Genomic DNA, 13,253 nt, shown 5'->3' on the forward strand with positions numbered 1-13,253 from the left:
TAACAGTGCTAATATTGTACCAATAATTTAAAAAGATGTTTTTCTAAAGAAACAACAAAATTTAAAAGCAGAAGTAACTTTTAGCGTGTGTTTTTCATATTTGCAACCTCCCGAAAATTTTTCATAGCAAATAATATGTATTCACAAATAAATATCATATCTTAGCAAATGGTAAATGTCATTATAGTTAATCATGAGAATTATGTGAATAGAATGAAAATCTAGAGAAGTGATGCTAAGCCCTTGCCAGTAGGAGGAATTTAAGATCCTAAAATATTTATTGAGAATTAAGATAGTATATGGTAGAAGTAAAAGCACTTGGACTCCAGAGTCAGAGAAGTCTATTACTTGTCACTTGTTAGCTTTTTAAGTTTCAACTTTCTTATTTGGAAGATGGAGATAATGCTATTGCCTACCTCAGTGGGTTGTTGTGAGAATTAAATGAGAAGATGAGTGTAACATGTCTGGCTTATAGTAAGGAGTTGATAAAACCGTCATTATTGGTACTGTTGTTGCTGATAATGTTTTGATCGTTCTATGACTACTCTCAGGAAGGTGAGGATTATATTGTTTTAATTGAGTCTATATGTCAGAGGAATCATAAGGTGGCTTTCCAAGTTTGTAGAGACTTAACTTAGTTTTATTTGACATCAGCCACATTATATTAGACAGAGATTTGGGGGATTATGTGCAGTTATTTTAGTTGCCCCCAAATTTCATCAGCATGCATTTCTACTTTGGGAAAGAGTGAACTTGGTTATGAATTAATAATCTGTTCTGCTGATCTCTTGAAAATTGAGTCGATAAGTTTCCCTGCAACAATCATACATTACTATGAATCAAATAATCTTCCTCTAAACTGAAACCATGCTTACCATGTCAGTATGCTTTCTGGTGCATGCTGTAAAATAGAGGAATTAGGAACTAGAAAATATTTTTTTTTTTGGATTCAGCTATGCTTAGTCTTTAACAAAACAAAACAAAACAAAACAGAGCACTCGGTTTTGCAGAATAAGCAATTAGTTTTAAGTTTTCTTTTTTAAGTAAGCTGCTTGGCATTTTGTGTTGGAATAGTTCAGAAGTTCAGTTAAGTTGACATAAACACTCCAAGTTCTCATTTTTCTCTGGGTTTAGCAAAGCTTTTTTTTTTTTTTTTTTTTTTTTTTTTTTTTTAAAACAAAGCATGTTGAGGAAGTTATTTTACAAGAAACATATTTAATAGGAGCATTCCTGAATTTTGAAGAAAAGTTTAGCTAGAAGTTTGCTAGTAGTATTTTTCCTGATGGCTCTATTCCTATACAAATGAACCGAATATCATTGAGAAAAGACGCACATTAAAGACTTTCATCGTTTGTAGTGTGAATGGTAAGAGTTCAAAATTTGTTAGAATCCTCGTCTTACCACTTTGGACAAGGCAATTAACATTTCTGGGCCTTATGTACCCCATCTGTAAAACTGTGAAAATACTACTTACTTTAAGGGTTAATACAAGGATTAAGTGAGATAATGTTTGTAAAATGCCTAAGATAGCATCTGGCACATAACAGAGACTAATATTTCTCATCTTCTCTCTCTGGCATCATTATTGAAAAATTTACCAGTGGCTTCAGATTGTTTCTGTTTAATCTTAACTCTCCATAACTAAAAGTATTTGGCACTCATTTCAAAGCATAGAGAAGAAAGCTAACTATAACAAAATTTTACTAATTCAGAGTAATAGAGGCAAAGTTTCTGGCTATTAATTTTTGTAATTTAGAATATTTTATGGGAATCGGAGCATAGTGTTGTACAGAAGCCAGCTTAACAAAATATTACTTACTACTTTTGCTTTAATGAATGGATAGCTTGTATTTGATGGCAAAATGATTATTATATGGTAATATTAGTCAGCTCTTTTAGAAATGAGCTGTTTCCTTAATACTTTAAAACTTCCTTGTCATTTTTTCCTTTGATATTTTGTTACGCTATTTTAAAAAAGTTACTAACTCCTGGCTGACTGATCCCAAATAATGAATTACTATACTCTAAATTAATGAAATTTTAATTATTTTGAAATATTTTATAATTTGAAATCACATTTTCAAAATGAGAGCTATATTTTAACTATGACATTTCTTAGCCGTGAAAACAATTATTCTCTCTTATTTCTACCTTTGTCATGATATTTTAATATCCTAAGGCCATCTACAACAAATGCTTACAAATAAGTAGCATTTGTTTTTTTCTTTCAGTTTATCTCTCTTTTATTATTATTTCTCTATACTTTATCTCAAAATGGTTTATTTCCATTTTTTTATTCTTAAACAATTAGGATGCCAATAATGACTAGAGATAGAAAAAATAAGCTAATTGGGACTTTTCCCCACTTTTTAGGTTTTTGTGAATCTGAAATAATCTCAATATTTCTCTGAATTAAGGAATTTCTTTTTTCCCTTTATTTATTTAAAGTACGAAGTCCCCCCTTATCCACTGGTGATGAGACCCCCAGTTCCAAGAGCCCCAGTACATGCCTAAAAATGTGGATAGTACCAAAGCCTATTTATACTATGTTTTTTTCCTATGTATACATACCTTTCACTAAAGGGAGCACTTACAACTTCTCTTTAGTATATCTGAATTGCTAGCATCACTACTCTTGCACCTTGGGGCTATTATTAAGTAAAATAAGGGTTACTTGATCACAAGCATTGAGATACCTTGATAGTTAATCTGCTAACAGAGAAGATTACTAAGTGACTATTGGGCACGGAGCATATACAGCATGGATACATTGGACAAAGGGATAATTCAAGTCCAGGGCAGGGCACAGCAGGATGGTGAGAGATTCATCATGCTCCTCGAAACAGTATACAATTTAAAATATATTAATTTTCATTTCTGAATTTTTGATTTGATATTTTTGGATATTATCTACAGTTGACCACTGATAATTAAAACTGTAATAGGGAAATTACAGATAAGGGGGGGGGGTACTACTGTAAAAAATAACAGGAATTTCTTAATGTTTCTACTTGTGTTAATGCTTCTTTTAGGAAAATTAGATCACTTAAGGAATTTGTTTCCGGCTATTCCAATAAGGACTGGAACTAAGAAAAAAAGCTGGGGTAACTGATCAATAGCTTTGACTCTTTAAGTAGACTTTCTGGCTGGTTTTGAATTATGTAAGAACATAAAATCTCCCACAATACTCTAGCTTTTCATTTATTTTGAATTGTTTCTTCATTTTCTTTCAGAACTCTTGATGTTTCAGTGAGCTTTAATGGAGGAAAATCTGTCATCTCAAGTTCATTACTAGTCACAGCCACAGAATGTGTAAGTAAAAAGTTTGCATACAGTTACTTTTAAAAAGTAATTCTATCCAGAAATAATTTATGGATCCTCAGTGTTGGTGTATACTAAGAAAGTATAAACAATAGCATGGGAGACCATTATAAGGAAAAGTTTGTATAGAATTTATTTTAGGCTGTTTTGTTTTTTCCTGTAGCCACCTTTAAAAAGGATTTGAAGATAATGTATATTTTATTTCGGTATTTGTAAAATTCAAAAGTCATATTTAAAATCAAAATCAGGTAGGAGAATGATTTCCAAATGAAGCTTCTTTTTCTTAAAACATTAAATATATAAATAGAATAATATTTATCTGTTATAAAGTTTGCACTATAGTATCTAAGACATCTGTTTGAAATTATTAGTGTATATTAAAGAATGAGCTTATTATTTTGTCCATTTTAATGTTGGTGCTTTATCATATGAGTAAGGAATTTGATTTTGGTAGCTTGATAATATCTCATTTGAGACTTAGTTTAAAACTATATTTTAGTTGAAATGATTGATTTATTTTACCTAAGCTTCAATAGCTTGAAATTAAACTCTATTGATAAGATAGTTTTTTTCTTATAGATAATTTTTAAGGTTTATGGGAAGTTTTGATATTGCTGATGGTGAAAAAAGAAAGCACTGAAAGGGACTGATCACATTGTTTCTATGAATAAACGTTTTTGTAAAAAAAAAATATCAATCAAAGCAAAAAAAAAAAAAAAAAAAAGCCTTTAAAAGACCAAAACCCCAAACCTAAGCATTTTCTAACATCTTATGGTTTCATAGTTTTATATTTTGATCCTTTAATTTGAGAGACATCCTTCCTCCAAAAATAAAACAACTCGATATTATCTGTAAAGAGATAGTTGTGTTTCTCATTGCAAAACCGCATTGCAAGGAAAACAACATCCATTTAGACACTTGGGTCACTATGGAATCCTGTGGATAGGTCTTTATCAATATCTAGTTCTATTTTGAAAATAGCTAGTTTTTTTTTTTTTTTATCCCTTATCATCCATCTGTAATTCATGTTGCAATTTGTACGTTTTGTGGATGTTGGAATATGTACATTTCCTGGTCCCTCAGGATGTGGTTGAGGTTACAAACATTTGTGGTATATAGTTTGTCAGTGTTTAGCTCACCGAAATGTCATTCTTTCTCCATGCTCCTTCCTATTCGGTACCTCCAACCATCTTTTTCACCTCTCTTTCATGCAAAAAGGAAAACAGACCTTGTCTGTATCCTGTAACTATGCGTGATTGCAGCGTGCAAGAGAGCTGAGGTTAAATGACTCATCTGGAATTTACAAGTTGTATGTTTTAAGGAAGTCTTCCTAGGTCTTGTCCTCAGGAAAGCATGTCACTTGAGGTGGTTTAAGAGTAAGATGATTTCAGAGAAAGAGACATTGGTTGTATCAAAGATGGAGAGAGAGTTGTAATATTAAATAAGAAATTAAAATAATTTTCATTGAAAAGAGATTTAAGCAAAGACTTTAGGAAGGTGTGGAAGTGAGTACTTAAGACCACCCAAGGGAAGAGCGTTTCATGCAGAGGGAGCAGCTACAACAAAGCCTAAGTCAGAACTATATCTGACAAGTTTAAAGGAGAGCAACGTGGCTAGTAAGCTAGAGTGGATTAGCTGGGGGGAGTAGAAGTCTTGAGATGACTAGGAGAGAGTGGAAGGAGGGGAGATAGATCGTGCAGGGTTTTGTAAATCATTGTAATACTTGATTTTTTCTTCTGAGTGAAACAGGGAGCATTGGAATAGACATGGTATGACAATGTTTTGAAAGGATCATTCTAGCTGTTGTGTAAAACTAGACTTTGGAGGTAGGACCCAAAGATGAGACACAGAGACCAATTCTATGGCTATTTCAGTAATCTAGAAGAGGGAGGGTGGCTCCGCTAGGGAGATGGCAGTGGACATGGTGAGAAGTTGTTGGATAAGAATGTATTTTAAAGGTGGAGCCATGAGATGCCTGCACAGATTACCTGTGGGTGTGAGAAAGACATTAAGGATAGTTCCAATCTTTTTTACCTGGGCAACTAGGATGAGTTGTCTTCAAGTAGAGCAATTTTGGGAAGATGGAGTTCTGCTTTGAAATTACTGAGTGAAAGACAATAGAAAAGGACAGTGAGTGATATTGTGAAAAATAACTACGCATTGTATTTAAGTGATAACCAGTCTTTCAGGCATATTCAGATATGATAATTATGTGAGATGACCTTTTGTTCTTTCACAGGTATTTGAAAGGCAGACAAAATAATACTATTATTTTAGCAATTGATTAATTCTTGTGTAAATCCCACAAATAAAGAAGTCCCTTTATGCACTCCAAGTGCAGTTCTGTTAAGGCACTTATGTCACTGAGTTGTCATTTCCTGTTTACTTCTTGGCTTTTTTCAGCAGTCTTGAGACAGTGACAGCAGGGCTTGCGCTTTGCCTGATCTTTACACAGGGCTTATGCTCCAAATTATTTGTTAAATAAGTGAATGAAAGTAGCTGCTTATCTAGTTTAAAAGTGGGGAAACACAAGTTTAGATTTAAGTGACTTGAGATTTGAGCCTGAGGAGAGTTTGTACTTAGGTAGTCATTTCTCTTCATCTATCTAAGATCTCCCAAAATGTCTCTGCTTAAAAAAAACACGGTTAAAGATATCTCTTTTTCCTCCCTCAAAACTGGTTACTGCTGTTTTGACTCATTTGGACTAATAATAGCAAGAACATGTTTTCTGAGCATGTATTAAGTGTAAGACACTGGGGTAAGCACTGTCCATGTGCTAAGCATGTTTCGACTTTATGTAATACTCAAAACTCAATAGAAGGCTATTGCTTTACCTTAATTTTGCAGATGAGAAAACTGAGGAACAGAGAGCCACCTTCAATTGTCAGTGCTCATTTATGCGAAAGTGCTAGAAGTTACTTCTTCTGTTAGGTGGACCCAACCCTTGGTAGAAGTGCATGGCTTGCTGAGCAGAACATGCCCTCACTGCCCGCAAGAGAGTGGGAAACTTGGAACCTGAGGCTCTGGAGTTTAAGTTTCTTGCTAAGTTTCACAGATGAGTAAATGATAGAATTGAGAATTGAACTCATGTTCATCTTTCCTGCAGCCTGAACACTTCCACAACCTGCCATTTGTAGCCAGGTCCTAAAGTGATTTTTACAAAACAGGGATTATTTGTTTTGTTTTGTTATTTTTTTCCTGTATAAGATAAAATAGTAATTTTTTCAGGGTTTGGGGGCAGTGTGGTTTGTCATAACTACTCAATTGTGCCATGCAGTGCAAAGACAGCTATAGACATTTTGTAAACAAATGGACATGGCTATATTCAACACAACTCTGCACATTGAAATTTGGATTTTTTTCCAGCTGTGTAACAATGTAAAAAATTTTTCTTAGCTTATCAGGAATCTTATGAGATAGATGAGTTGATTTGGGCTTCGAGCCATAGTTTGCTAATTCCTCATATGGAATATTCCAAAATAACCCAATAAATAAAATTGTATCTTATTTCGTGGTTATTTTTTGTTTTCCTAACACTAAATCCATCAAAACACAAGTATGGAGACCTATTTTTCCTTTTTTTGTGTCTGTTTTATTTTAATGTGGTTGCTGTGATTATTTTCTAGATAGATTACAACATGTTACTCGTGTAGTTTTGAAATTTTTGAGTGCTTCCTCTTTTCCATAGTTATTTCGCAAGTACAGTAATGACTCTGCATAGTTTTTATGCTTCCATGATTCTCTTATTGGAATTTCAGTTCTATTTGGCAAAGTAAAATTTTTTATTATACATTGTGACTTGCTTTTAATTAAGAAAAGGAAATTAGATGCAGATGAAGTTAAAAAACTTAATGTGTCCAAGATGAGTAGAAAATGTATTTCTTCTACTCTAATGTCAAGCTCCGGGTTCTGGTATGTCCCGTTAACCCTTAAAAGAGTTTTGACTTCATAGTCTTGACCAACATCTGGGTACTAAGTCTCTGACTAGACTCCTTGGTTAACTTTCACACCCTCATCTTCTGAAAATGCTACTTGTTCAGAATTATAGTTGGGAAGAATTGGTCCAACAAATGGCCAATTGAAGAATCATCCAACAAATGGACATTAGTCCAACAAGTGGCCAAATCTTCTGTAAGGAAGAGAATTACTGCTTTTCAGAAATTTGTGTTTCATATCTTTTCTTCAGCATCTTCGGGTGCTACCAAGTCCCCTCAAACTCTATGCTTCAGCTAAATTTGTCTTTTTCTTTTTCTGGCAAGAAGCCATAATTCTGCCCCTACTCCCTCTCCAGGCTTTCTTATACTTCCTCAAGGAGATCTTCTTAGAATCCTAGACCAGGCTAGTTCCCATTTGGACATGTTTCTCTTGTAGTTACCTTCTATACTTCTCACATTTGTACTTATTTGTTCAAGGCTTGTCTCTCTAGCTAACCTGTAGGCTTCATGTAGACTTGTCCAACATTAAAAGTTTGATACTTATATAAAACTGCCTAACATTCAAAGAGAAGCATGCTAATCTCAAGTGAGAAATGTTTAGTTTTTGCATAAAAGGCAGATCTATGTGTAATCACATCTAGTTTCATCTGACTCTTATGTCTGCTGTTTGCAGCATGGTGTCTGCTCACAGGACTGAAGTCTATGTGTTTGACATTTCCTTAATTTGTTTATAAAGTTACGTGAACAATGAAAGTATTTCCCTTTTATACTCTGATAATCGCTCTGGCAAAGCAAAACAAAGGAACTGGGAAAGTCTGAATTTGTATACAGCAAACTGAGCTAATGTCTGGGACCAGACATCCAGGGCTGGGTCTTACACATTTATGGCAAGGTCAGGTTGCATGAAATTGTTTGCTTCTTCTGTTTTCCATCATACTTAGCTTAAATATGTTAAAGAATAAGTCTGTAGGTCTTTAGAAAGTATTTTTTTGTTTGTTTTCATTTTACTGTAGATCTTTGGCAATAATTGAGATGATAACATTGTTGTACTAAATGTATATTAGCATTCTTTTCCTGTTGTATTCCTGTTTGCCTTGATTTTAGAGCTGAGAGTAATCAAACCTGTGGAGAGGTGCATGATTTTTAATGAATGTTTAGGCTACTGTGTAAAAAAGATGTACTTTTTAGTATTTTCCTAAGTAGCCTGATGTATGCTTTGAGCTGTTTTCTTTGGTTTTAAGAGAATTTAAATATTTGCCTGAAAAATTTCTATAGGGTATTGTATTTCTTTCTCTCTCTCTCTCTCTCTCTCTCTCTCTCTTTCTCTCTCTCTCACACACACACACACACACACACACACACACATACACACACACCTTTAGATGTTTAGGATATCTCAGTAATTAAATATAGAGCTTCCATCTTTATTCTACCAAACTCTACATCAAGAAATTGCTAGATTAGTGAGTCTTTTTTATTTCTTATATTTTAAATTAATTATGGTAAATAGCATAATCTATCATCTTTGAATGCCTTAAAATGGTTTACTAGTAAATAGTAGAGTTCTATAAAGATACCACATGTGTGAAGTTCTTATAGTTATTTTTCTTATCTTCTAAAAGAGAAATTAAATGAAGTGATCAAGGATTCTAAGTGATACTTTGGTGGTGTCTGTTTCAGTTAATTTGAAACCTAATATGAGCTACATAAATAGCTTATATGCTTATTCTCTCTTCCATTCAGATAAAAAATTAGAAATTAAAAGATACTTTAATTGTTCATTTATACTTAATTCTTAAACCTTTTATGAGCATTTCTGAAGTTAATGAATGTTATATGGTTTTTGCTGCTCTGAAAATTATTTCAAAGTTATTTTTTTAGTAGATTTTTTAAAACTAAAAGTCCGCTAATAATAAATGTCTTTGAAAATTGATTTGTTTTGGGATAGTTTCCAAGCCACTATCTGGTAATCTCTTTTTCTTTGTTTTTCGTTGTGATACTAACAGATGACATAGGAAATGACATGTGTTTCAAGATTTTTCAGATTAGCTAAATCAAGTATATTTTGCTAACACTTTGCTAATCCTTTTGAAAACTATCTTCTCTTCTCTTTTCAGTTATTTACAAATAACTGTTTACATGAAGATTATTATCTCTTTTTGTACATAGGTCATTATGTATTACACTTCAAATTCCATTATAAAGTGTTCTAATTAAATGCTACTACCATTGTACCTTAAACATCTTAAACATTTTTTTGCAGTTCATTCTCTTAGTAAATAGCCATCCATGGAGTATATGTTGGTGAGTAGGTCGGACATAGCCTCTGACTTCCTAGAGCTCACAGCGAATAGTGGTAGAAAAGAGAAAGTAAATAAATAATTACAGTTCACTATAAACAATGAACAAATAAATTGTGATAAGTGCTGAAGATTAAAGCATAGAGAACTATGCAACATATAGTAAGGTGGGGATCCCAGCCAGAGGGTGCAGGGAAGCCTTCCTGGGTGAGTGACTTCAGCTAGGCTTTGTAGGATGAATAGGTAATTGCTGGTTGAAGGGAGCTGGAGGCAGAGTCCAGAGCAGAGGCCTCAGGCCTGGAGGAACTTTGATTAGGAAGTGAGAGAATACCAGTGTGGTTCTTGTGGGGGTTAGCATTCGAGCTGCCACAAGTGATCTCCTGATAAAAAAGCATGATTGCACTTTTGCATTGGTGTGCATATACCATTCGTGGACAAAAACCACTGTTGTTGGTTTATTACCTGCTGGGTGATTTTTGATATTTATCTGTTCCTGTCTTTAAATATATAAAGTAAATAGTATTCCTTCATCAAAAAGTCTGGGAAAATTTTGCATAAATTCTGCCTAGAGGTAACCATGCTTGCAACCAAAACAACCCTTTCCTAGGGACAAAAGATAGGGACTCTAGGGACTGACCATTTTATTACCTCAAGTAGTGATTTTTTCCTGTATTCCTTCAAGGCATAATTTAAAATGGTCTCTAGCATTTTGGAAGACTTTATATTAATTATTGCTTGTCTTATAATAACATACGTGAAATAGAATATAAGGAAATTTATATAATTTAAAGAAATATAGTAGAAATCTGGTTGACATCGTTACGTTTCTTGTACTATTTTCTGGTGTTTTCTTAAAAATATATACGTACATACATACATACGTACATACATACATACATATTGGAATTTGACCCTAAGCTTTGTTGACCGCCTTGTTTTGTTTTCTTCCTACTCAAGTCCAATGGAGTTGCAGCCATCATTGCCATTTTGGTGTTACTGCTGCTCGTGGGCATCGGTTTGATGTGGTGGTTTTGGCCCCTTTGCTGCAAAGTGGTGAGTAAGAAGGATTTGCAACCCTATTCTTTTTTTTTTTAATCAATGAGGTATAAGGCCTGAAATGTAAATCAATGCCACATTGTACAATGACAAAGTTTCAATTAGCAAATTGAGTTTTAATAGTTTTTATCACTATAGTAAAAATCTAGAAAACATGCATGCCAATAGTGTTTATTATTAAACACTTATCATCTAAAAAATACTTTAAAATCAGGTTTAGAGGACGAAGGGGTGAGATCATAGGGATAAAAAATTTTCCACTGACGCATAAAAGAATTTCAAGTAAATTGAATGATATTTTCTACTGGATTCACTGGGAGAAATTGATGATCTGTCAGGTTTATTTTTCAGTGCTTTCATTACCTTTCCGAAAGATCTACTATTTCAGGACCTTCTCTAAACAGAGAAAAGAAAAACATTTTAGAAGTAAATCAAGTACAAATGTTAGGGTATCTCTTAAACAGTCACTTATGGTCACGGCAGTTGGTTTTTGTTTGAGTCGTTTTTCATGTTTGAGTAAAACCCTGAAAGAATATGGGTGTATATTAGTTTTCTGTTGCTACTGTAACAAATTGCAACACATATGGTGCCTAAAAGTAGCACAAATTTATTATCTAACCGTTATGTAATCATGGATCCAACATGGATCTCACTTGGCTAAACTGGGCTAAAATGTTATCTGCAGGGATATATTTCTCTCTAATGCTCTAGAGGAGAATCTATTCCCTTGCCTCTTCCAGTTTCTAGAGGCCATTCACATTTCTTGCCTTTATCTTCAAAGCTAGAAACATGCATCTCTTTGACCATCCTTTTGTAGTTACATCTCCCTCTGATGCTGATCCTAGCTGGGACTGGACCTCCAATGTTAAGGAACAAAGTGATTAGGTTGGGTGCTTGAAGAATTCAGGATAAGAGACTTTGCATATGTGATCAAAGTCTTTAACCTTAATCACGTATGCAAAGTCTCTTTTGCCCAGTAAGACGATTTATTTACAGTTCCAGGGAATGAGGGTGTGGACATCTCTGTGGGGCCATTTCTGCCTACCACAGGGTGGAATGTTGAGTAATAAGTAACAGTAGATTTCAAGCAATCCAATTTGGATTCTTCAGGCTTCATAGAGAATGAAGAACTACTTTTTCAAAGCATACCAACTACTTATTTTAATAGTATTCCTTTTATTATAAGCACCTTATATATAACTTAGTATTCTATAGATCACAAGTAGTTTTTTACATAATATTACTAGACTGCCTTCCCACCCTGTGCCTTTGCTGTTCGATTTCAGCTTCCTTGCAACACTAGGCAGTGCTTTGTATTATTCCTGCATTTATTATTAATTGTACTTCAGACTCTGCTTTCATGAAGCGACTTTACAGTCCTTTATCTCAGAGAAGTTGGCCCAGGGAGGAGGCACAAGATTAATTTAAACAACAGTAGAGACAAGATGCATCCTGTCTCATTGCAGAACTAATCAGTTTCCTGCCATTGCAAGTATGCACAAACGGTTTCCTGTTGTAATCTCGATTATCTTTGCTATGCCTATTTTAGTGTGGCTAGCATTCTTAAGTCTCGAACTAAAAAGCAAAAAAGGTGCCCTAAGGTGATTTTTGCTCCTTGTTTTTTTAATTTAAACTTTGAAATGGTGGATTTCCTTCTTTTATTACTTTGCAATTTCATTTAGTATTGACCAGAAGGCTCAAAAATGTCAAAGTATATGTGTGTTTTTTTCTTTTTCTTTTTAAGACACTCACAAAAAAAAAAAAATGCAACAGACTCTTTTGAGAGGTTGCTAGATGGGCCCAAATGAGGCTTCAGCATCATTTTGGACTTTATAGAGAGGATTCAATCATCAGGTCATGAGAACAGATTTGTTCCAACTCCGGGACTCTGCAGATTACCAGTCACGGGGTGCATGTCTTTATGCCAGGCATAGAGGGGCACCTTTAAAGTGTGTTTTCCGAATGTCAGGAGGGCTTCCAATCCTCAGAAACATCAGGAATGCTTGCTAATTTCTAGAATTTATTTAATAGAGAGAAACACCTTTATATTACATTTAGGAATATAGGTTTAAGAGCTGCTAGTCCTGAGTATGATCTTGTATTTTGATCTTGGTACAAAAGAGTCACAGCAAGTATTTTCTAAAGTAGGTTTAAAAGCAAGGAGAGAAGGTAGAGGCAAAATTCCACATTCAGCCCTTGGTAATCTAATATGTGCCAGTATTGTGCTAGGAATTGGGCAGAGGGAAGTGTACAAAAATGATTATAGTATGATATGTAAACTAATCTTTTAATATGTAAAAACAGATCTGTGGCCAAAGTGTAAATGGAGGGTCATGAGGGCTCCAATAGCAATCTCTGTAAAGACCAGTAAGAACACAAAGGAAGAGGGATTTACCAGAGTTAAGGGACTGTTTCAGAAAAAACTGACTGAGCCACTGACTCCAAACTGAGTTTTTAATAATGAATAAATCGTTGGCAGTTGATGAGGGACATTTCAGATGATGTGTGTGCAGAATTATGAGTTATTTTGGCGTGCTTTAAGGAGGCGTAGGCTGAGGCCTAGGGTGCCAGTGACAGGGAGTGGTGAGAGATGGTTTGGGATTTAGGCATGAACTTCACTAGGGAGGACCACTTATGTGTT

General features: G+C 34.3%; 1 protein-coding gene across 1 annotated transcript in view; it reads left to right on the forward strand.

Moving 5' to 3' along the window:
* ANTXR2 (ANTXR cell adhesion molecule 2) overlaps window positions 1-13,253 on the forward strand; it is a 137,015-nt gene that overhangs the window by 50,806 nt on the left and 72,956 nt on the right. Inside the window, exons 11-12 of the mRNA XM_016156173.2 lie at window positions 3,234-3,312; window positions 10,514-10,609. Coding sequence (XP_016011659.1) covers window positions 3,234-3,312; window positions 10,514-10,609 — 175 coding nt within the window. The remainder of the gene's footprint in view (window positions 1-3,233; window positions 3,313-10,513; window positions 10,610-13,253) is intronic.

Source organism: Rousettus aegyptiacus, unplaced genomic scaffold, assembly GCF_014176215.1.
Source record: "Rousettus aegyptiacus isolate mRouAeg1 unplaced genomic scaffold, mRouAeg1.p scaffold_m13_p_10, whole genome shotgun sequence".
Taxonomy (NCBI): domain Eukaryota; kingdom Metazoa; phylum Chordata; class Mammalia; order Chiroptera; family Pteropodidae; genus Rousettus; species Rousettus aegyptiacus.